At 39.6% G+C, this 21,528-nt stretch overlaps 5 protein-coding genes across 13 annotated transcripts in view; 2 read left to right on the top strand and 3 right to left on the bottom strand.

The window, feature by feature from the left end:
* Positions 1-4,484, top strand: part of LOC106741356 (protein decapentaplegic) — a 17,399-nt gene extending 12,915 nt beyond the window's left edge. For all 3 annotated transcript variants that reach the window (XM_014613250.1, XM_014613249.1, XM_014613251.1), the window contains one exon: positions 1,508-4,484. In XM_014613250.1, the coding sequence (XP_014468736.1) occupies positions 1,508-2,352 (845 nt within the window). In that variant the 3' untranslated portion in view covers positions 2,353-4,484. The remainder of the gene's footprint in view (positions 1-1,507) is intronic.
* A 27-nt stretch (positions 4,485-4,511) lies between these two features.
* LOC106741353 (protein fem-1 homolog B) lies at positions 4,512-11,815 on the bottom strand. 4 transcript variants are annotated; one of them, XR_001374170.1, is made up of 12 exons: positions 11,026-11,814; positions 10,081-10,258; positions 9,791-10,008; positions 8,765-9,105; positions 8,502-8,662; positions 8,115-8,419; positions 7,972-8,049; positions 6,935-7,164; positions 6,705-6,821; positions 5,981-6,087; positions 5,674-5,889; positions 4,512-5,490 (listed from the first exon to the last, which is right to left on the bottom strand). XR_001374170.1 is itself a non-coding variant. In XM_014613246.1 (12 exons), exons 1-11 carry the CDS (start codon positions 11,176-11,178, stop codon positions 5,732-5,734), a joined length of 2,046 nt encoding a protein of 681 aa, XP_014468732.1. In that variant the 5' UTR covers positions 11,179-11,815; the 3' UTR covers positions 4,512-5,490; positions 5,692-5,731. The 4 variants fall into 4 exon arrangements, 2 of the variants coding, with proteins under 2 accessions (XP_014468732.1, XP_014468730.1); XM_014613246.1 differs by having other exon boundaries at positions 5,692-5,889; positions 11,026-11,815; XR_001374171.1 differs by lacking the exon at positions 7,972-8,049 and having other exon boundaries at positions 11,026-11,807.
* Positions 11,816-12,177: 362 nt separating this feature from the next.
* Positions 12,178-15,410, bottom strand: LOC106741354. Its single transcript, XM_014613247.1, has 6 exons — positions 15,266-15,410; positions 14,784-15,137; positions 14,514-14,670; positions 14,084-14,426; positions 13,238-14,002; positions 12,178-13,146 (listed from the first exon to the last, which is right to left on the bottom strand). Exons 1-6 carry the CDS (start codon positions 15,386-15,388, stop codon positions 12,945-12,947), a joined length of 1,944 nt encoding a protein of 647 aa, XP_014468733.1. The 5' UTR covers positions 15,389-15,410; the 3' UTR covers positions 12,178-12,944.
* Positions 15,411-15,453: 43 nt separating this feature from the next.
* Positions 15,454-17,860, top strand: LOC106741357 (uroporphyrinogen decarboxylase). Of its 4 annotated transcripts, none has more exons than XM_014613255.1 (7): positions 15,454-15,545; positions 15,921-16,338; positions 16,409-16,567; positions 16,623-16,784; positions 17,069-17,206; positions 17,293-17,466; positions 17,544-17,860. In XM_014613255.1, the coding sequence occupies exons 2-7, from the start codon at positions 16,042-16,044 to the stop codon at positions 17,682-17,684; spliced, it is 1,071 nt and encodes a 356-aa protein (XP_014468741.1). In that variant the 5' UTR covers positions 15,454-15,545; positions 15,921-16,041; the 3' UTR covers positions 17,685-17,860. The 4 variants fall into 4 exon arrangements, with proteins under 4 accessions (XP_014468741.1, XP_014468742.1, XP_014468738.1 ...); XM_014613256.1 differs by having other exon boundaries at positions 15,457-15,545; positions 16,089-16,338; XM_014613252.1 differs by lacking the exon at positions 15,454-15,545 and adding an exon at positions 15,559-15,846 and having other exon boundaries at positions 16,089-16,338.
* LOC106741351 (coiled-coil domain-containing protein 40-like) lies at positions 17,779-21,418 on the bottom strand. The gene is made up of 8 exons (XM_014613242.1): positions 21,014-21,418; positions 20,285-20,907; positions 19,876-20,119; positions 19,366-19,776; positions 18,763-19,284; positions 18,352-18,639; positions 18,107-18,265; positions 17,779-18,021 (listed from the first exon to the last, which is right to left on the bottom strand). The coding sequence occupies exons 1-8, from the start codon at positions 21,242-21,244 to the stop codon at positions 17,794-17,796; spliced, it is 2,706 nt and encodes a 901-aa protein (XP_014468728.1). The 5' UTR covers positions 21,245-21,418; the 3' UTR covers positions 17,779-17,793.
* Between the last annotated feature and the right edge of the window lie 110 nt (positions 21,419-21,528).

Below are 21,528 nucleotides of genomic sequence, written 5' to 3'. Positions count from 1 at the left end.
TTGAGAGGAAAATTATAATAGTATTTTAATGTTATTGTTGGTTGGTGTTTACTAGATAAAGATTTACTGCATCTATTCTAGAAGAGAAAAAAAAGGTTTCTTCGGATGTAGTATACGTATTTGTTTGACTTGGATTTGTTTAATATAGACAACATCACTTAATATTAAATATCATTTTGTTTGAATGTTGTTTCATTAGAATAAATTATATTGTTTGATAAAAAAAAACAATATTATTTAGAGGACATATTGTTTAGTTTTCAATAAAAGAACAATTTATTTCATTATATATTAAATATCGTTTCACTGAGAAACAAAAAATTTTTTAAATATTTTTCTAATCTTTTTCTAACATAATGTTACTTCTTTCAAATAACTTATTACTTGTGATAACCATTGTAATGTCTAGATGAAAATATAAAAAAAATATGTTATTTAACATAAAGAAAAAGATATTTATTGAGAAACCAAAGTCCTGTTTTTTTAATCAGATATTATTTGTTTGCTCTCTTCTAAAAGACAAATTCGCCGAACAAATTGGATTAAATCCAAAGAAATCCTTTTCTCTGTACGGCCAATCGTCGCGATCCGACGTTCTACCCTGCGAAAACAGCGGGCGCAAGTCGAAATGGAAATCGTCACCTCTCCCTTCGAACAATTCCGCGTTGTTCGTCTCGCTTCTACAGAAATTGCTGGATTCTGCGAGGCAGACGCGCTTAACACGCGCGCCTGATGATCGCCGGTGTGACGCGCGTACGTGTGTGTTTAGGAGCGGCCCCGACGCGCTTAGAGAATTTACATATGTATATAACAACTGCGTTTAACGAGCGCACAACGTGGTGCTGCACACAATCCACTGTTCTCGAGTCGTGTCCGACCGCCGCGCAACTGCGTCACACACAAACATATATGCGCGCGTGCGTTTATAACGTTATTGGCTATTTTCGCAGAAGCGTAACTTCAATTACGCGCATCGCGAGAAGCATCCGCGGATCACGCGAACGGAAGATTATATTCCGGCGGCGTTCCGTATTAATGTCGTGAGATAACGCGCAAACACGTCCGGATGAATTGGCCGCGACGCGAGCCGGAAATTTCAGTGAGTCGGCTTCTGAATTTCTGAAGGGTCTCTCTTTCTCTCTCTCTCCCTTCCCCTCTTTCGAGAATACTTGAAGTTTACTCAGGCTCCCCCCAGGAAATAACACGACCGACTGCCGAACAAGAGACGCTCGGAAGCGCACGAGTGTTGTTCACTTTTGTATTCTCCGAAGCAACAACACCGTGTGTGTTTTTCTTCCCCGGGCATATTGAAACACCGTGATGATTGATTTTCCGTCTCTTTAGGCGCGCTTTTCTAAAGAATGACGCACCTGTTGGCGATCGTTAAGCCGCGCGGGCCCTTTGGTCCCGCAGGTAGGAACACCCGGAGAGCCGCGCGCGCGTATTATCCGAGACGAACCCTCTTTAGGAGCGCGTCTAATCGCTGACGATGATCTCTCCCTTTCAGAGAGCAAGCTGGACCAGAAGTTCCACTCGCCTAACCGCTTTCGGCTCTCCTTCGACCTCAGCAAGGTGCCCGACGAGGAGACGCTGCAGGCGTCCGAGCTGATTCTCTCGCGCGTCCCGATGACCGATATCAAGGAGAAGCACGGCCGCGTGCTGGTGTACGACATAGTGCGGCCCGGCGTGAAGGGTCAACGGCAGCCGATACTGCGGCTGATCGACAGCAAGGAGATCGATCTGACAAAGAACGCCACGGTCAGCCTGGACGTCCACCCGGCGGTGGTCAGATGGATGCAGGACCACCGCGACAACCACGGCCTGCTGGTGCACGTGATCGGGCCGCAGGTTCGCAAGCGGGAGCACGTGCGGCTGAAGCGCGCCTCGGACGAGCACGAGGACGCGTGGCTGGTGAGGCAGCCGATGCTGTTCGCTTACATGGACGACGGCCGCTACGAGATGGCGTCGGCGCATCAGATAATGGACCGGCGGGCGAGGCGCGCCGCGATGCGGAAGAACCGGCGGAAGGACGGCCGTGAGAATTGCCGGCGGCATCCGCTCTACGTCGACTTCGCGGACGTCGGCTGGAACGACTGGATCGTCGCGCCGCCCGGATACGACGCCTTCTACTGCCACGGTGATTGCCCGTTTCCTCTGGCGGACCATCTGAACTCGACGAATCACGCGATCGTGCAGACGCTCGTTTACTCGACCAAGCCGACCATGGTGCCGAAGGCGTGTTGCGTGCCGACCGCGCTCAGCTCGATATCCATGCTCTACTTGGACGAGGAGAACAAGGTGGTGCTGAAGAACTACCAGGACATGACGGTCCTCGGATGCGGCTGCCGCTGAGACATCTATCTTCTTCTTCTTCTTCTTCTTCTTACCGACATCTCCGCGCAATCCCTCGAGAGAGGAACGAGCGGAGGGTGAGAAGAAGTGGGTGGACCATAGAGGAAAGACGACGATTCGCTCCTCCGCTCGCGCGAGACTCCCGGCTCCGTATTCTCTCTCTCTCTCTCTCTCTCTCTCTCTCTCTCTCTCTCTCTCTCGGACGCGTCTCTGTCGTCGCTATTTTTGTTGTGGATGTATCAAATAAAAGGGAAACATGCGAGAGTATGAAAGAATGTATATGTCGTTTATGCTTCGAAAAAGAAAAAAAAACAAAAAAAAACAACGGACGGATACGAACTTATCCACCACAGCGAGAGCAGCGACGAGTGTCGAGGTATAATAGCTCTCGGTAGAGACGAGATATAAGAGAGATAGATGTAAAATTGCGAGCGACGCGTCTTGCGATTCCGATGACGGCGGGCGGGCCAGGCGGATCCGTCAAGATCACCAGCCTTCGCGATTCCGCCTTCGCGATGTATGTGTAATCGGTAGGGCCAACTCGAGATGACGATTATTGACTCATCGGTCGGCGATGAACGAGGAAAGCGAGTATCGAATAATGCGAGGCGATCAGCTCCTTCCGAACTCGTCATCTCGGGTTGAAAGTTCGAGCGGCCGACTGGGAGCGATTGGGAGCAGCCGCTACCGCGATTCGCCGCCCGGGCCGATTGAGCACGCGACGATAATGAGAGCAGCGGTAGTTTAAACCCGGCCACAGCCGGGTCTAATTGAGACAATGACGGTGGGATGAACACCTCTATCTCATGAACAATAGGAGACGATCGGCCGGTCTAATTTCGCGCATTATAACGTCCGCCCAGTTCGCCGCCGCCGCGAAATGTGCATCGTTCGAATCTCTCCGTGACGCGGAAGACCGAAGCCAGGCCAATGAAGGAGGAGAGTGTGCTCGTGCGCGCGCGCCAGTGTGTGTCACGCTGCTGCGTGCTGCATTCCTCGCCCTCTTCTCTCCGCCACCAGTGATTCTCATACTTCCGCACGGAAATGGAAACGGTTCGCGTAGACTAAGCGAGCAGACGGCTAACCATGCGGCGCGCGCTCGTCGTTCTCTCTTCTCGAGGCACTAGAAATGATTCCGCTTCGCTTGAGAAGGAAAATGCGAACGCTCGACGGCGCGTCCGTCGCGTCCGGAAGGATTCGACGTCGACATCTTTGCGATTTCGAAGGAAAAGTGCGACGAAAAAACGCGATCGATTAATTTTATACCATAATGTATCCTCTCTCTCTCTCTCTCTAGATAAATTGCGTTCAACGACGAATGATATTACACAATGTTGACGCAATTTAACTTCTCTTTACTTTTGTTTTTTCTTCTCTCTCTTTCTTTCTTTCTCTCTTTTTCTCTCGTACGCTTGCGTATTCGCGAATCCACATTTAGGCGCGTTTATAGAGATTTCTCAATGTAAGTTTATCGCGAACAGGGAGATGATAAGTGGCGTAGGTAACGACAGATCGAAGAGAATAAGAGAATATACTCGACGAGGTGATTTCGGCAAAGAATGCGCATCACTGGTAACTGCACACTGCGATACACTGCGAGAGGCACACACACACATATACCCACAGACAGACAGACACCGTAACACTTCGGCGAGTAAGCAACGCGGGATCACGTGTCGGAAATGCATAATTGACTAATGGTAACGTGTAATTTCGACGATTTATGGAAATGCCTTTTCTGCGCGCTCACTCGTGCGCGCACGCGACGAAGCTGTCACCAATGCGACGATGCTGACTTCTGTCTATTCCGTATCCGATAATGGCACTCGTCGTGTGAAGAATTCTTGAATGTTAAAAACATTCCGCAGTCGATGGATCGCGTTGACGTTCGTGTCTGATCGCGAGATCGCCGTAGCACAGTAAACGTTTCTAAAACTGCGAAAGGACAGGACAGCCAAATTGAACGGATAAAATTGGTGTGCACGCGCATCATCGCAAACCATATACCATATTATATATCTGGACATATATAATGTATTATTCTCTTTTTCCCCCGCTGACAGACGCGAGAGTCAATGTATACACATCTTATATAAGATCCTGCCGCCACGAATAAATTGTGTACCTGCCTATGAGGATTTTACTCTATTTATTTTTCTTCTCTCTCTCTCTCTCTCTCTCTTTTTCTCTCTCTCTCTCTTTCTCTCTACGTTTCTTTTGCCAAAAGATCTTCAGCACGCGTGTATATTTGTACAGAAGTGTTAATTGATAAGCGAGAGCGCCGTTGTAAAATGTGTATAATAGGTAAAATAAAAACGAGCCTGTAAACAATTGTAAATAATACGTTGTAAAGAGTATTTGTGTGCGTATGTATATTCTCGCATATCTCATTTTCTTCCCCTCCCCTCCCCCCTCCCCGCAGAGCCCCCCGAATTCTCCCCACGACTGTATACAGAGAGATTGCGTGTGTAAATATTGAATAAATTTGATATGGCAATTGACACACCAGTTTATCTGATCTCTTAACACCTTTCCGGATATTGTTCGTTCGTAACGTTATTCCTTCGTGTGAAACGAGGAGCAACGTGGATCTCGAGCAGTTGTGCGATCTTCAATTTACACACACATACACACACATGTACGTACACGCTACAGATGAACCAATCGTTGTTTGAAAAGCTCATTTAGTTTGATTTTATTTATCACAGAAATTACACGGTTAAAGTTAATAAAAACTGCTCGAACTTCGACGGAGCGAGCGAATTGAGTACACAATGGCCGCTCGTAATTACAACACATTCCATCGCTTGGCAGCTTTGACTCCGAGTTCGGGTTACTCGAAACCTCATAAAAACATGAACCCGAACGCACGAAGTGGCTATCGCAGCGATATGCTATTTATCGTCTATAAAGTGTACAACGCGTTGAATACAAAAACGGAAACCCGAAACTGTCGCCCCTCCGCGGGAATTCCTTTTACACACGCGTAATAACACGTCATTGTTTTAGTATCATCCGCAGACATCCGCTCCCGTCGGTAAAGATAATTCCGCCCAGAAAATCACTTTCTCGCCTCTCCACGGGAAATTCTGCGTATCGTAAAAAGGCAATTTTTTCCTCTCTCTTCTCACACGAATCCTATAATTATTGAACTGTATAAACAATAAGCAATGTATATAAATCGCACGTCAATATAATCTTTCGCGAGACTCTCTTCTACGGAATTTCAAGCTTATGTATGCCGCACATACATACTGCTGCGTATGAAAGTGTACGCGATATATACGGTACTTTACATTATTTACGACATTTTCAGCATACTTTGTACAAGAATATTACAAGAAACTTCGATTCTTCGTGGCGACTCGTCGAGCACTCGTCAACCTTGATTCAATCCAGGTCCGTGCAGCTCTATGAAGCTTTCGAGGCAACGTGGCACGTTACCGGCATAAGACAGGTTGTAAGCCTTCACCGCTTTGGCTGCCATACACTTTAGGGACAATTTAGTCTGTGATCGTAATATTATTTCGGCTACGCCTGCAATGCAAGTGGAATGTCGGTCAGATAACTTGCGAGCTCCCCGCCGACGTTTGAGTTTGTCTCCGATGACTCGACTGTAAAATTATACCTGTGGTGACCGCATCGTACGGCGTGTGCCCCCTGTTATTTACAGTGTCCATATGCGCCCCAGCTTCTATGAGCTCCATTATGATTGAATGCAAAGTCGAGAAGTCGCTGAGAAATTTAAAACATTATATATATTGGATTCTGTGCGCATCTCTGTGAATGTGCGCACAATCCCCGGCCGTATTATTAGAGGCACTTGGATTTTTTAATAGAATACAAATTAGGAGGAGAAGAAAAGCTACTAATATTATGTTTACTCGATTAGAATAATTTTCGGTGTCAAATCAGCTCAGCGTTTTTACCTCTGCAACCTTCTGAGATGTCAAATCACTTGTTTTACCCATAATTTTTGCAAACAATATTAATATTTTTCATGCAAAAATTAATTTTTCTGTTAATGAGCAAGGGATTTCAAGTCGCAAATAAACAAAAATAAAACTAAATTTCAATTGACACACACAAAACTCACGTCTGTTCTCGTTATTACCAACAATGCAACTAGCGCGGGTTCATACCTGCTCAAGGTCATTGTAACAGCCAAGTGAACGACGCCATAAAAAAAAATCTTTTATAGAATAATGATTGCTTAACCATAATTCGATCGATAGATGAGTCGTATTGTAAAACTGGTCCTTGGAAGTGAATGAATTGTAAAAAATTAAGGTGCGTCTAATAATACGACCGGGCGGGGACTGTTATGCGACATAAAAATCGTAGTCGGGTACCTGATTGATTTACTGTAACCAACAATAATGTGGAGCGGCGTGTTTCTCTCATTGTCCATTGCGTTCACGTCCGCGCCGCAACGAATCAATAACTTCGCCGTGGCCGCACACGGAAATCTAGAAACCGAACGTGAAATTTGCTCGAATAAAAGGTTGCGCTGAATTGTAGAAATTGTAGAAATTAACTATTCATTGTGCCACCCTCTCTCTTTCTCTCGCTCTTGACGTACTTGCAAACATCGTTGGTGTGAAAATCGTCGACCGGAGTTTCGGCATTTACAGCGAGATGCAACAGAGTCTGTCCGTCTTTCAAGCATACGCGCAGCGCGCACAACTTGTGCACCAAATGGTGCGCCTTAGTCAAATCCGATTCATCACATCTGTTCCCGTTTAGCGTCATCAGTTTTGTCAAAATCGTTAAGATATACAAGGTCGTTGTGATGTTCGACTCCATCTCTTCCTATGCAGATATTACTTCTAAATATGTGGAGCTATATTTCTATGCTTATCGCACAGTGAGGCCAGGCGCACATTGAGACGCAGACGGCGCAAGGCAGCAGAACAGGGTAACGCAGTTTTTGTAACTAGATTCTTCTCAATTTTTCCACGTTCTTTTCCCAGGAATGGAAAAATTCATTTGGGAAAATTCACATGTGTTGAGTGTTAAAAACTGGCCTGCCACATTTGCTTCTTTCTGTAAAGAAGATAATTGCGTGCGCTTAACTGAAGTTAAATGAAAAGTTAATGTAACATGTAACATAGTTAAGCAACATATAACATATTAATTTCATTTAACTTCACTTTAAGCGATATTATTGCCTGACACATAACATATTAACTTAACATTTAATAACTTCAATTAAATGCACGTAATTATCTTGTTTGCGAGAAGAAACATGTGTGGCAGATTTTAACCGAACACGCGTGAATTTTTCTAGGCGAATTTTTATCCACCTTTGGAAAAGAGATCGAAAAGATCCGCGGAGAAATGAAAAAATCCCGGCTTTCTTTTACTTGTATGGGCGCGCATATTGAGATGCAGAGCGGGACAGTACAGAAATATCCCGCGCAGCGCCGTCCTGCTCTGCGTTTCAACATGCACGAGTCCACATATAAACATATTGAAACTTATAAGAAACTGCGCTGCGCTGTTCTGCACCGCCTGCGTCTCGATACGCGCCCGGTCTGAGCGACGCAGGCACTGCGCGTGAGACGTTTCTGTCCCGCTCTGCGTCTCAATATGCGCGCGTGTTTATGTAAACTTAACGGTTACGAAAAACTGTGATCCGCTGTGCTGTGATGTCCTGCGCCGCCTGCGCCGCCTGCGTCTCAATGTGCGTCTGGCCTGAGAGGGGACCACGAGTAAAGTAAAGTCGGAGGTGGATCGAGATGGATCTGCATCGAACTTACAACATACTGCTCAACGTCATCCCTCAGCTCTGGATTCTGTATCTTGGCTTTGTTCTTGCTCAATTCCGTCACGCTCGCCTCCAGCACGTTTATCACTTGTGAGAGATCCAGATCGACACCCACGTGTATCATTTGCGAGAAGACCTGCGCGAATCGAAGAAGATCCGTCACGACGGTTATGTTGTTCAGCTGCCTCAGTTTCAGAGCGTGCAGCCACAGATCGATGCATCGGTCGAATCGGGCGTTATCCGCGAATATAGCGCCTCTGAACACTATAGGATGCGTTAATTCCGGGTTGTGGAGGCCTGATGAGGAGATATTAAAATACGTTATGTAAATAATGAGATAATATAACTAAGGTAAAAAATAACGGAAGCGTATATCCACCTAATATCCTCTCCCGGATAGTAAGCGACTCCATGTGTATGGCGTTGGGATTGTTTTTGATACTTTCTAGTCGTTCTAGCGTTTCGCATTCTTTCCAATTGTCGTATGCTTTCACAGTTGAACCTAGTTGCTTATATACAATATTATTAGTATCGCTATACCTGGGACATAAGAAAAATAACAGAGATGTAACGAAAACTAGATGTCGTGATGCGGCAAAATAAAGAGATACGGACCAGCAAGATATCGGTCTTTTCCCTCACCTTAATTCCATTGACTGGTGCAGGTACTTATACGCCTTGATCAGGCAGTAACTATCCTTATCGTTAGCGTAAGACGCTCCGAGTAGTTCGTAAGCGTCTATTATCTCCTCTTTTGTCATTTCCTCCCTCTTCACTAGGCACTCGACCACTTCGGCGCGCGTACGTTCGGCGGCCGCTATCAAAGGCGTCATACCGCTCTCGTTCTTTGTCATTTTCGTTCCGTACTTCAACAATTCGTGGACAATCGCGGTGTGCCCACACTCGGCGGCAAAGTGTAACGCTGTTGCTCCACAATGCGCTTTCTTGTTAGGGTCCGCTCCTTTGTCCAACAGGAAATTCACCTGATACATTATATATAAGATGCTTCAGATATTGAAAATAAAACAATGTAAATAGGTATGGAACAATAACACAATCTATCTTGAATTATATATATGTATATAGTTCCTGGCCATATTATTAGACGTATTTTGATTTTTTAATAGAATACAGATTACGAGGAGAAGAAAAGTTATTAATTTTATATTAGAATAATTATCGGTGTTAACAGCGCTTTTACCTCTGCAACCTTCTGAAGTGTCAAATCACTTGTTTTACCCATCATTTTTGTAAATATTAATATTTTTCACACAAAAATTTATTTTTCCGTTAGTAAGCAAGGAATTTGAAGTTTCAAGTCACAAATAAACAGAAATAAAACTAAATTTCAATTGACACACATTCAAAACACATCTGTTTTCGTTATTATCAACAATGCAACCAATGCGGGTTTATACGTGTTCAAGGTCATTGTAACAGCCGAGTGAAATGGTATCATTAAAAAAAAAAAAAAAAAAAAAAAAAAAAAAAAAAAAAAAAAAAAAAAAATCTTTTTGCAGAGTAATGGTTCCTTAACATAATTCGACCAATAGATGAGCCGTATTGTAAAATTGGTCCTGGGAAGTGAATGAATTGCAAAAAATTAAGGTGCGTCTAATAATATGGACAAGGACTGCACATGGGGCAATATAGGGCAATCATCCTCACAACATCAAGATGTCCTTTATACGCTGCTATCATAAGGCAAGTATTGTTAAATTTGTTGGAAATATTTATATCTGCCTGGTGATCAGTTAAATATTTCACGATATCTAGACGACCGTCGAAGCACGCCGCTCGGAGTGGGGTGGAATTGGTTTTTGTCGGATGGTTCACATTCGCTCCTGCTTTCACGAGGGTCTTAACGACATTTAAATGTCCTGCTCCTGCGATCAACGCGTATCACAGAAATGATGGAATTCTGTTTTCTATTATTTTCTATTATTTTGTGACCGTACCTGCTGCAGCCCACAACGCACTAGCTCCTTCAATGACATATCCATCAAACTTAACCGTTCCTTCTTGCTCCAAGTCAGGCTTAAACTTGTCTAACAACATTCTAACTACCTTATCATGTCCATAACGTGCAGCGATGATCAAAGCTGTACAACTCTGTCCATCTTCCTCTAAAATTTTCTGTAAATATAAGAATAAATATTGCTTCATATGCACAAAAACGCTGTATTTTTTAATTATATATATTATAATATAATATACAAGTTGTGATCACACATAGATTGAAGATTTATGACATTTTGTAGTTTATTAAAGCCTAACAATAATAATTAAATTAAATGATATTTTTCTCATTACGATAAAAATGAAACTGCAAATTTCGCTATAAATATATTTATCTTCCTTTGTTCACATGTACACGTATGTATATATATCTCATGTATCTAAGCATGTTGCAAGTTGTCCTAAATAATTTCTTTTAGATGTACTACAAACTTATGTAGGTTTTAGTGTCACAATGCTTATGTAATGACAACTTCCACAAATTTCAATTATTAGAAAAATAATTGATTCCTGGACACGTATATCTAACAACAGTCTTAACCTACTATCGAGTACTGAGCTCTGAAATTATATAGTTAAAAGTAAAATACAACACAATAAGAGAGAGAAATAAAACTAAATATTGCGTAGTTCTCTCTGAACAAAGAACATTTACATAGAGAGAAATGATAAATTTTCCTATTTTTTCTACATAATCCATTTTTTCATATGAGAACAAATTTCATCAAGTAATGTTAATAACAGATCATCCGGCCGCATAATATCTATGTTTACGATATCTAGAACAGCGTTGCAAAATAACGCGACGGCTGATACGTTATTCGTGGCTATAATCAAGTGACATTTATACGAGAGAAATGACGCAACACGAGTATAATTTGTACCTGGTTGATCAGACGATTGACGTCGGCATCCGATTTTTCGTTGAGCAATGTGTAAAGGGCGATCGCCATTCCATCCTTCGCCGAATAATAAATCCGCTTGGCCAGCGACTGCTGGAATTCGTCGTCGTCTATTATCTCGCTCGCGGTGTCCATGGTTAGCGTGCCTCCTCGTCGTGCAAGACAATGCGTCTCGATGGTCGAGCAATCTCAACCGAAAGCGAACCCAGGAACGTGGTAACCTCAAAACTCATGTTCCTCGCTGCGTTCGCGAGCGTATGGGAAATACATCACCACGCCGCTGCCGCCGCCGCGCTCTATTTTAAGAGCGTCGCACGCGAAAATATATCAATTCCGATGTAAAAATAACACGAAGAACAAAGCGTTTTTGCACCGCGTGTGCCTCCTTTGTTGTCCCGAGACATCAATGTCGGGGGGATTTCCGCGCCAGTCCCTCGGAAAGGCGAAAAATCGAATTTACAATCGGCCGTTGCTCAATCGAGAAATAAACGTCCGCCCACCAAACGTCCGTTCATTCATCGCGTCCGAGAGCTTCTCTCTCCTTCTCTCTCTCTGTTGTTTATATTTGAGATAACGGACTCGTTTCTCGCCTCCTCGCCGTGGAATACATATCAAACGCGCACCACGCGTGATAAAGCGAGCGGAGTGTCGCGACGATGAGTGCTCGCGGACTGCGTTGATTGGTACTTCGTGCGCGCCCGGCGTGATCGACTCCGCGAGCGCGCCAATGGTGTCGCGCCGTTGAAACGTTCGATTTTGCTGACGAAATCCGCGCGAATTAAAATTTCCGCTCGACGACCACGCGCGCGCGCCTTCCGTCCCGGGGGATAAAAGAAACCATCTTTTGGCGATACACGCCAAAGTCCGCGGCACTGGCTGCGTATAACTGAATTCGTGGAATAATTTGTGAAACGCGTATATATATCAAAGCTCGACGCCAAATACGCATCACGTCTGAAGTTAGACGCTACCGCTGACTCAGCCACGTGCGTCCGACGATGATTCGACGAGTGAGCGTTTCGCACAAAAATTAAAACGAATGTCGCATTGAACTTCAGACTCGAGAGCGTACCTGGCAATGCGATCTTCGCTGATTTTAATTACAAACACACAGGCATACGAAGACTGAAGATATAGGTTCACAAAAATATATATTTTTCTCAGAATTGTCAATGAAAACATATAGCGTTACGTTTCATTAGCGATATCTACGGAATTACTCTTGTTATCTTAAAATAATACTATTACACAGATCACTTGAATCACAGTTTTTATCATCGATAGGGATCGTCTCGTTATGGCTTGCGTACGTTGCGTACATTCTTCCCATTTCGACAAATTAAAACTGCAATAATTCTATCTACGTTGCCTTCTCTCGTGGCAGATAAGATTCAATGTAAAAGTCACGAGAAATAAGCCATATAGATTCGACGGCTTCGCATTGTACTACACGTAACGAATTTTCTTTATTTTTGTAAAGCAACGTTAAAACTAATTGTACAACAAATAAGATATCACAAACACACATTGGATTTCTGCGCATATTTGTTAATTTTTCTTACCGTTACACTATCGTATAAAAAAGCCTTAGGAAAAAGAGATCATATAAGTAAAATGTAACGTAAAAAATATATTAATATGTATTAACCCAGTAAACACCAACTGACGTAACATCAATGTTAATAATTTCCCACTCAACAATATAAATGCAATATAATGCGTGCGTTATGTGACAGCTGTACATTGTTGAGTGAGAAATTATTAATTAATTAAAATTTATATTACGTTACTGATTGAGTTGGTGTTTACTGAGAATATAAATAATAATAATATACATAATTATAGTATATATATATACTATAATTGTGTACGCATGTGTGTGATATATAATTAATGTCATGCTACTTCTCTTTTAAGACATCGCGTCTTAGAATATCCTCTACCTTGCGTTTAAAAAAACGCATAGCTTTATCGATACTCTTTCCAAATGTTTGTATCATATTATCTATAGCTGCATTAAAATTGACTTCGTACTTAGAATCTTTCGGGACTTTTGTCGAATACGCGTTCGAGGCCTGTCGTAGTTTCTGCCGCTCATTAGACCTGCACGAAAAACATTATATATGATTAATTTTATTAACGAATAAATTCAGTAGGCAACGTTTGTTTTTTAATCCTCATGTAAAAATCATACCTTTCGAACAACCAATCCGCACTTTTTATCTGATGGTGATCTTGGTCTGCTGACTCGTCTTTAGACGAATGTTTATAATGGTCTTTGTCCGTCTTTGGTGCGTGTATTCTCGTTTTAATCCGGGGCGATATGTACTTTTCTTTAATCGGCTTATCAGTATTAAAAACTTTTCTGGTAGAATCATTTGATTTGAAATTATTATTTATCTTTGGTCCTTTTACTTTGGTTTTATCTGCGGTAATTTTTCCATAATCTGATGCAGCTCTTATGTTTGGTTCATCAGTAATCCTGTCCACATTATTGTTCAGTGTTTCATCTGTACACTGACCTGTTTGGGTAGGCTGCGAATGATCATTTGTTACTTTATCACAGTATATTTCAATGTCAATTGTTTGAGTATCCCCTGTCTCCAATTTGGTATGCGATATTGAATCATTAGTTTTCTCGGGTTGCCTTTTAATATTTTCATTTGTCCTTGTATTTTCTTTCTTACTTGTTTTGCCATTCAACTTTATTGATGCATTTTTCCGGGAACAATACTTGTCGTAATTACTCAAGAACTGACTCTTTTCAGTTAACTGATCTAAGAATTTGCTATCGCCAGGTAACACATTTTTCAAATAGCACAGTTTTTTAATTAATTTGTGCCTCATTTTATTATACTTGTTATGTACATTCACCATTATGTTGCTTAGTTTCTTTACCAAATCAGTGAGAAGTGAACGAGAGGTATGATGTATTTTATTAATAGCATCTTGTAAAAATCTAATGTATAACATAACAATTTTAACATGTGATAATTCACAATAGAAATGAAAAATTGCATGTCTTATTAGTTATACTTACTGTACGACAGCAGAAACGTTCATACTTTGTCTGCTATCATTAAACGATACTAAAGTTTCATAAAATATTTTTGTATCGTCCACGACATCTAGCGTTTTATTTATCTTATTTTTCAACAGGTCATTGCTGGCATAAATCATATCGTTACTCAGCAATGATAATACATTTAGAGATTCTTGAAGATGATCCAACAGATGTGGACCATTATTAAGAGACTCCATAATAGGTTTATTATTCATTTTATTAGGATAATTAATACTTTTCAGAAGTTGCCAAGTATAATCTTTGTTAAGTTTATTCTCAGTTAAGATGTGTACTTTAATTTCATTTAGGGTTGCATTCACTAAACATAAAGAATTCAATTGAATGACACAAACCATAAAATATACAAGAAATGTTAGCATAGTTTCTCCTAAAGCTTTTAACTTACCTTCCTTAAAGGTATTAATAATATTGTGACATTCAGTTTGGAGGTCTTTAATTCCAACAATATCAATGTTCTCATCATTGGTTGGCCAAAAAGTGAAGTGACTCAAAAAAATGCCAATCATACACCCAAATAAAATATATCTAACCATGTTAAATACCTACATTTATATGTAATTAAAATATTTTAGATATAATATTCTGTTAGTCGTGGAAAAATTAAAATATCTATTATACATATTGGAAATGATCTTAAAATAATAATAAGTAATACCTCGTTATTATTTGGTTCACATAACTGAGAAACGTTTTTGTTATCCCAATAGTCAGATCTTATATTGTAATCTAGTAAAGATGAAATGAAATTTTTACTAAAAGCATATGCATTACTCTTTGTTACATCATTTTGCAATTGTTGACCCTGATGGAGGATTTTGTCAACGATATTCTCAGATTTATATATTTTGTTCTCATCCTGGTAAGTTGAAAAGTCTTGATTAGAAGCATCTGCATCACTCTCTGTTATGACAGATACATCATTAGATGTGTCGTCTGAATCTATATTTTCGCATAATACTCCAATGCAACTATTTGATATCTCTATTATCCGGTTCTTGTTAGATAAATCCTTGAAAGATTAAAATATTTTAACATGCCATTTATCGACTTCCTACTGTAATAACATTCAAATATGTCTGGTGTTGAAATTCTAAATATGGTACTATGTATATATATGTATTAAATTGCACAATTCACCTTCTGCATCTCTGGTAACGGAACAGTTTCATTATTTCGGACTTGTAGAGCTGTCTTGTTTATTAAGACCCAATCGTTTTCATTTACGTTCTCATTTGATTCATTTGTATTTGCGTTATCCATCGTTGCAAAACAGCTCCGACAATTCCTCTCGTCAAACAATATAACCAAATATAACCTCGGAGGAAAGAAACGCGAAATTTGCAAGTGACAATATTTAGGATTGCGTCACGTTTGACTGACGATTCGTCGATGTTTCGACTGAACTAATAGTTAACAGGTAAAAGTATGCACCAATCGAATTTAATCTCTTAAGGAATAAACTCTCCTATTGGATGTCGGATATCGCGCATTGGACACCGCATGCAACGTGAACTGGCCCTTACTTTTTATATTCCCCTCCTCTAAACACCTTTACGGATGTTCAATTATTTCGTATTTATATTCATTCATATCGTCTGAATTTACCATTAAACTTGCTTGTCATTTATCAAGCATTGTTTTAAATACACCGGCTAAAATTAATCGATGTTAATTAATTGGAAGATAAGATTAAATGATAAGATAAACAAAATAAGAGTGTGAGTATACTGTAAAACGTCACATATTTTTGTTCATCAAAATATAATTAATTAAATTTTACGAAATATTGTAGTTATATATATACATAATATAGAGAGGAATCGTCGATATAAAAAGAGTGATAAAAAATAACAAAGGACAAGAGCTAAAATTTGAATAAGACAAAGAACAAAGTGAATTACTGGCACTTTAGAATGACTGAGCATATTTTTCCAAAATTGCGAAATGATCGAATACTTAGAGCAGCACGTGGAGAGCCGGTTGACAGGGTGCCGGTTTGGGTTATGAGACAAGCTGGCAGATACCTTCCGGAATTTCAGGAAGTCCGAGCCCAACATGATTTCTTCACTGTTTGTCAAACTCCAGCATTAGCATGTCAAGTGACTTTGCAACCGATAGAACGTTTTGATTTGGATGCCAGTATAATCTTCTCAGATATTTTAGTGATCCCTCAAGCAATGGGTCTGAAGGTTGAGATGGCAGCAGGTATGGTGAGTATTTTCTTGGAATCATGTATTACACATTGAAGCTAATTGAACAATATTCATTATCATCTGTTAGGGTCCAGTCTTGCCTCAGCCTTTAGCCAATCCAAATGATTTAGCAAGACTCGTACAACCAAATGTGGAAGAAGCTTTAAAGTATGTCGGAGATGCTATAACGTTGACTAGACACAAACTGGATGGGAAAGTACCGTTAATAGGATTTACCGGAGCACCTGTAAGTATTTTTATGCCATTATATAATATTATGCGTAACTGTTAACTTATTCTAGTGGACCTTGATGGGTTACATGATTCAAGGAGGCGGAAGTTCTACAATGGCAAAGGCAAGATCATGGTTGTACAAGTACCCAGAAGATTCTCATAAATTGTTGCAGATGATTACAGATGTAATTGTGGATTATTTAGTTATGCAAGTGAAAGCTGGTGCTCAGGTATAATTAGAAATATATCTTAACACATTGCGGACCAAACATTTTATTGCTAACCGTACCCAGTAGCCGGGTATGTTTTCGCCTCTAACGACGCAATATGAAATACGAGATATCTTGTCATCTGGCCCCTAACGACGAAATAGGAAAGACGAGATATCTCGTCATCCGTCCGCAATGTGTTAATAAAAGCGTCAAAGTATTATTTTGTAAGGAAAAAAATTCTTATAAATCTATCTTCAATTGCATTTATTAAAGTAAACAAGTGATGGTATTATGTTTTCAAGTTACTCCAAGTATTTGAAAGCAGTGGAGATTACCTGGATGATGCTTTGTTCACAAACTATTCCTTTAAATATCTAAAACAAATTAGCAAACGTGTACGAGAACAATTGAGAGAAGCAAATATCCCGGAAGTACCTATGGTAAAATCTGTTTTATTTATAAGTAACAAGTTATCTACAAGCTTTAATAGATAAAGCTATTGAATAAAGTATGCATCTGTTTCTAGATTGTTTTCCCAAAAGGTGCAACTATGAATTCTTTAGGAATTCTTGCAAAAGATCAAAGTTACGAAGTCATAGGTTTAGATTGGACTGTAGATTCTACAGAAGCCAGAGAACGTCTTGGGCCTAATGTCACATTACAGGGTAACATGGATCCTTGTGCGATGTACTCGTCACAGGTAAATTGCATTCCTAGAAAATGGCGAAATATTTACAGATTATAAGATACATTAAACGTACTTTTCATTATATTTAGGATGAAGTTGTTGATCGTGCGCAAAAAATGGTGAAAAGTTTTGGTAAAGATCGATATATTGCTAATTTAGGGCATGGTATCTTACCAGACATTCCCATTCCATCCATGGAGGCTTTTATTAAGGGTGTTCATTCTGTGTAAGCATATTTTTTACAATCATAAACTTGCATAAACGTTATATACATTTGTTACAAATAATTATCGTTATGCTCAGTTGTTTTACCACTTTGTTAACGCGTCTGTTGGAATTTCATAATATTTCCAATGTCAAAAGTATCTTTCGGATATTATTTTTCAATAAAGGGAAATCTTGACTAGTTCGTTCCATTACATTTTTTAAGTAATCATGAAGGATCTGTTCATTTTGAAATTCTTCGTTCAACGTTACTTCACTCTTGAACAACATCTTGTAACGGCCGCTTCTGATATCTTGGAGCATTTTAGCTTTTCGTTGTTTAAAGACTAACGATTGCAAATTCTGCAAATAACCAAGAGTTCTATAATAAGTAATAATTCTGTATCATGTGAAATATGAAAATTAATAATAATTTTGTACGATATACATGATATTTAATAGCCTCAGTTTGTATAATTTCCTGATCTACACTGGGAACAACGTCTTCTATCGTTTTCAACGTTGCACGTGACTCATCACACTTTTCCACTATATCTCTTATCTGATTTTTCAGCTCCTGCATTCTGTTTTCAATTTTTTTAGTGTCCTGCAATAAACGTTAATCGTCAAAAAGTTACATTAGAAAACAAAAATTTATTTCCGGTTTATCGTCAGTAGAAATTGGCAAGTTACCTTCATGATTTGCTTAATCTTCAACTTTTGATCAGCCAGTCGTTTATAGAATATAACTTTCTGATTATGTTGGCCTTTCGGATCTTTCTTAAATTTACCCATAACTTTGTCTAACATAACGTCTCTACGCGCGACACAAAACTCCATGTCGTGTATCAATTTTTCTTGCGCTCTACGCAAGTGCGACAGACGCATTTCCATTTTGTGAATTTCACTTTTCATTACCGCGATATCTCCGTTACTGCGTTCATCTCTCAAGTTTTTTATGGTTTCTTGCATTAATTGCATCTAAAAAAATAGATAATTAAGTCTCTTAAGTTTGCGATCAATATCTTCAGTTTATGTTACCATGTGTGGTAAATGTATACTTATTTATATATATTTCATACTAAATGTAATATTTAAAGTTACTTTCTTTTCCCATGACAAGCTCTCCTGTTGTGCTGTGCCTAAATCGCCCTTCAGAAGTGCCTTATCCTCGTGTAACTGCTTCAGATCGCTTTGTAGCTTTATCAGGTCCAATTCCGCATCTTCGAGAGATTGTACACCCTCGTTTTTTGTGATAAAATTCTTGTCTTCTAATTCCTCTTTCAGGCTTCTCTGAATGACTAACTGCGCATTCATCTGCACCAATCTCTGTTGCAATAGATTCAATATTTTTTCCATGTTCGATTCCTCTTTATCCAGCATTTCCAAGGCATGCTCTATCTTCAGATTCTTCTGCTCCATTATCATGATTTCTTTATTGAGAAGATTGAGCTCCTGCAATTGTAAATCTCTCTGTTGACTCAGTGTGATCATGTGTCCCTCCTGGCGAATCCAGTATTGCTGAGCTTTCTGATTATTCTGTCGCGTCTCTTCAATATTCTTTTCCAAACTGATTATCTTTATGTCGAAAGGACTGATTTCTTCACCGCCCGTATGTGATAACATCTATAAAGAGAAATAGATAAAATGGAGTCTCTATATTAATTTTCGTATTTTATTAGAATTCTCAATAATGTTACATATTACCTCTTCGATGGTTTTATTCAAAGTCACGATTTTTACTTGCTTCCTTTCAATTATTATTTCGTGTTTCTTGATTTCTTTTTGGATCTCGTCTATCTCTTTGCCTCTCGCAGCATTGTTTTGCAAAAGTTCTTCAAATTCCAACTTTTCCTCAGGAATGGTCAAATTGAGTTGCTCCAATTCCAACAGTTTCTTGCCGTATGAGTTCTCAGCCTCCATTAGCAACGATTCTTGTTCTTGCGTTGACTCTTTAGAATCTAGTAATAATTTATTCAAATATCGCGCTGTTTTGTCGTGCGTTACTTTTTCCTCCAATTTGCTGTATATTACATTCTCCAATTCATTGTGCTTATTAAAAAATTTAGCAAATTCTTTATCAATTTCCCCCTCTTCGTATAATAAACATTGCCATTCCTGAAACATAAAGTTAATATCGTACTTGCATAGCTGAATGACTTAATAGAAAATGAAAAAAAGTTTTCCACGACAAATGTGTAAAATTGTTGTACATACGCCATTAATTAAATCAAATTCATATTGTTCCTGTTGACTAAATTTTCCTAATTTTACTAACTCAGATTGCAGGTTGTCAAGTTTGTCATTTTCCATCGCCATCAGTTTTGAATTGGTCTGTATGTTATCTTCTATTCGTATATGCACCGATGTCAAAGTCTCATTATTCTCCGCTTCTTTAAAAGTGTCTTTCTTTAATTTCTCTACTTCTGCGCGTAATGTGTTTAAAGAATCGCATATTTTCCTGGAAAGATACAGGCTGTTTTAGTTTTTCCTTAGCAAATCAGTAAGATATTATATCGAATTATCTTCTTCTATTAAAATATGTGACTTTATCTTTCAGATGGTTTTCTTTTATATCTTGTCATGATTTCATTTATTTGAATTTCTAAAAATTATCACAACGTACTCGCGTTCTGTGTTTAATTGCTCATAAACTTTGTTACGCTTAGTAATATTCAGTATGACAGAGTTCCAAGCACTGCACAAGTTTACATGTTGTTTGTGCAATGCTTCCAAATCGGTGTTAACATCGGTGATCATCTGACTTATTTCAATTTTTTCCTTATTTTTTAGCTGCAACTGTATATCAAGATTAGCTATCTCAGTTTTAATTCTCCATACTTCCTCCATGAGTTTATATATTATACAGTCCTTCTGCTGTTTCTGAGTGATCAGTTCTTGCTGAATTATCCTATCCTTCTTTGATACTTGTTTGGAAATAGTCAAGTTACTTTCTAGCTCAGCCTGCCATTCTGAGAATCTCGCTTGTAAAGCTGTGAATTGTTCTAATTCATAAGTCAGACTCTCCTCTTTCTTTTTCTCATCAAGCAATTTAGCATGAGTGATCTTGTGAAAATTCTTTGCATCTTTCACATATGCATCTTTCTCTTCACGCAGTGAAATCACATTGGCTATCGTGCTTTGGTATTTCTCAATTGACATTTGTTGCTTTGTTATTTCTTGCTGAGCATTATACAGCTGCAAGCCTATAGCTTCACGTTCCTTCTCGATAGATTTTATCTGAGCTTCCTGGAACATTTACAATTTATATATGAAGAAACAATGATTGTATTTCGCGAATTCGTGTCTTGTAAATTTAGTTAAGAATACAGAGAAGAACCCAGGTACAACTTACAAGTTCTAATATTTCATCGCTCAACTTCTTGTCAACACGGGTAAGATGTTCCTGCAGGGCATCTTGGAATTTCTTCATTAACGAGTCATCTGGGTTCAGAACATTCAGCACCTGCGCAGGCTTCTTGTCTACCCACAATTTTTTGGTGAACTTCGTTTCCGATTGCTCTCTATCAGTGTTAGATAAATCATCGCGAGATAAAATCGAGTCGTTTGTAAGCGACATGCTCATTGTGAAATGCAATGTTTATGACGTGTTAAATGTCAAAGAGGAAAAAATCCCCTGCCAATCTTTTGCGATAATATTGCAGTCTTTATTTTAAAAAAAGACAATTCTCTATGTCTTGAAATAAAAATGCCTCGCAACGAATCGTTTCGCGTCAGACTGTTGTTGATTCAAACCAAATCCGTAGCTAAGGAAATCACACGATGGGTCTTTGCGACACCGCCAGATGGCGCCAGCCAGTTTGTCAGCCGCTCGTCGAGTCTTATTTTTATTGCATAAATATACACAGA

The sequence above is a fragment of the Dinoponera quadriceps genome, unplaced genomic scaffold, assembly GCF_001313825.1.
Source record: "Dinoponera quadriceps isolate SergipeBrazil2010 unplaced genomic scaffold, ASM131382v1 scaffold405, whole genome shotgun sequence".
Taxonomy (NCBI): domain Eukaryota; kingdom Metazoa; phylum Arthropoda; class Insecta; order Hymenoptera; family Formicidae; genus Dinoponera; species Dinoponera quadriceps.
This window is presented reverse-complemented; position numbering and strand designations above follow the sequence as displayed.

Excerpts from the sequence above, each read along its gene's own strand:
- LOC106741357 (XM_014613252.1), top strand. The coding sequence starts at position 15,794 with ATGTTAATTAATTGGAAGATAAGATTAAATGATAAGATAAACAAAATA. Across the intron at positions 15,847-16,088 it reads AAGATAAACAAAATAAGAGT|AGCAGCACGTGGAGAGCCGG; the intron begins GTGAGTATACTG and ends TCGAATACTTAG. Across the intron at positions 17,467-17,543 it reads GTGCGATGTACTCGTCACAG|GATGAAGTTGTTGATCGTGC; the intron begins GTAAATTGCATT and ends CATTATATTTAG.
- LOC106741354 (XM_014613247.1), bottom strand. The coding sequence starts at position 15,388 with ATGGATAACGCAAATACAAATGAATCAAATGAGAACGTAAATGAAAAC. Across the intron at positions 15,138-15,265 it reads CGTTACCAGAGATGCAGAAG|GATTTATCTAACAAGAACCG; the intron begins GTGAATTGTGCA and ends TAATCTTTCAAG. Across the intron at positions 14,671-14,783 it reads GTGAACCAAATAATAACGAG|GTATTTAACATGGTTAGATA; the intron begins GTATTACTTATT and ends ATATAAATGTAG.
- LOC106741353 (XM_014613244.1), bottom strand. The coding sequence starts at position 11,178 with ATGGACACCGCGAGCGAGATAATAGACGACGACGAATTCCAGCAGTCG. Across the intron at positions 8,420-8,501 it reads TATCCGGGAGAGGATATTAG|GCCTCCACAACCCGGAATTA; the intron begins GTGGATATACGC and ends TCTCCTCATCAG. Across the intron at positions 6,088-6,704 it reads GGTTACAGTAAATCAATCAG|CGACTTCTCGACTTTGCATT; the intron begins GTACCCGACTAC and ends TAAATTTCTCAG.
- LOC106741351 (XM_014613242.1), bottom strand. The coding sequence starts at position 21,244 with ATGAGCATGTCGCTTACAAACGACTCGATTTTATCTCGCGATGATTTA. Across the intron at positions 20,120-20,284 it reads CAATTAAACACAGAACGCGA|GAAAATATGCGATTCTTTAA; the intron begins GTACGTTGTGAT and ends GTATCTTTCCAG. Across the intron at positions 19,285-19,365 it reads TGAATAAAACCATCGAAGAG|ATGTTATCACATACGGGCGG; the intron begins GTAATATGTAAC and ends TTCTCTTTATAG.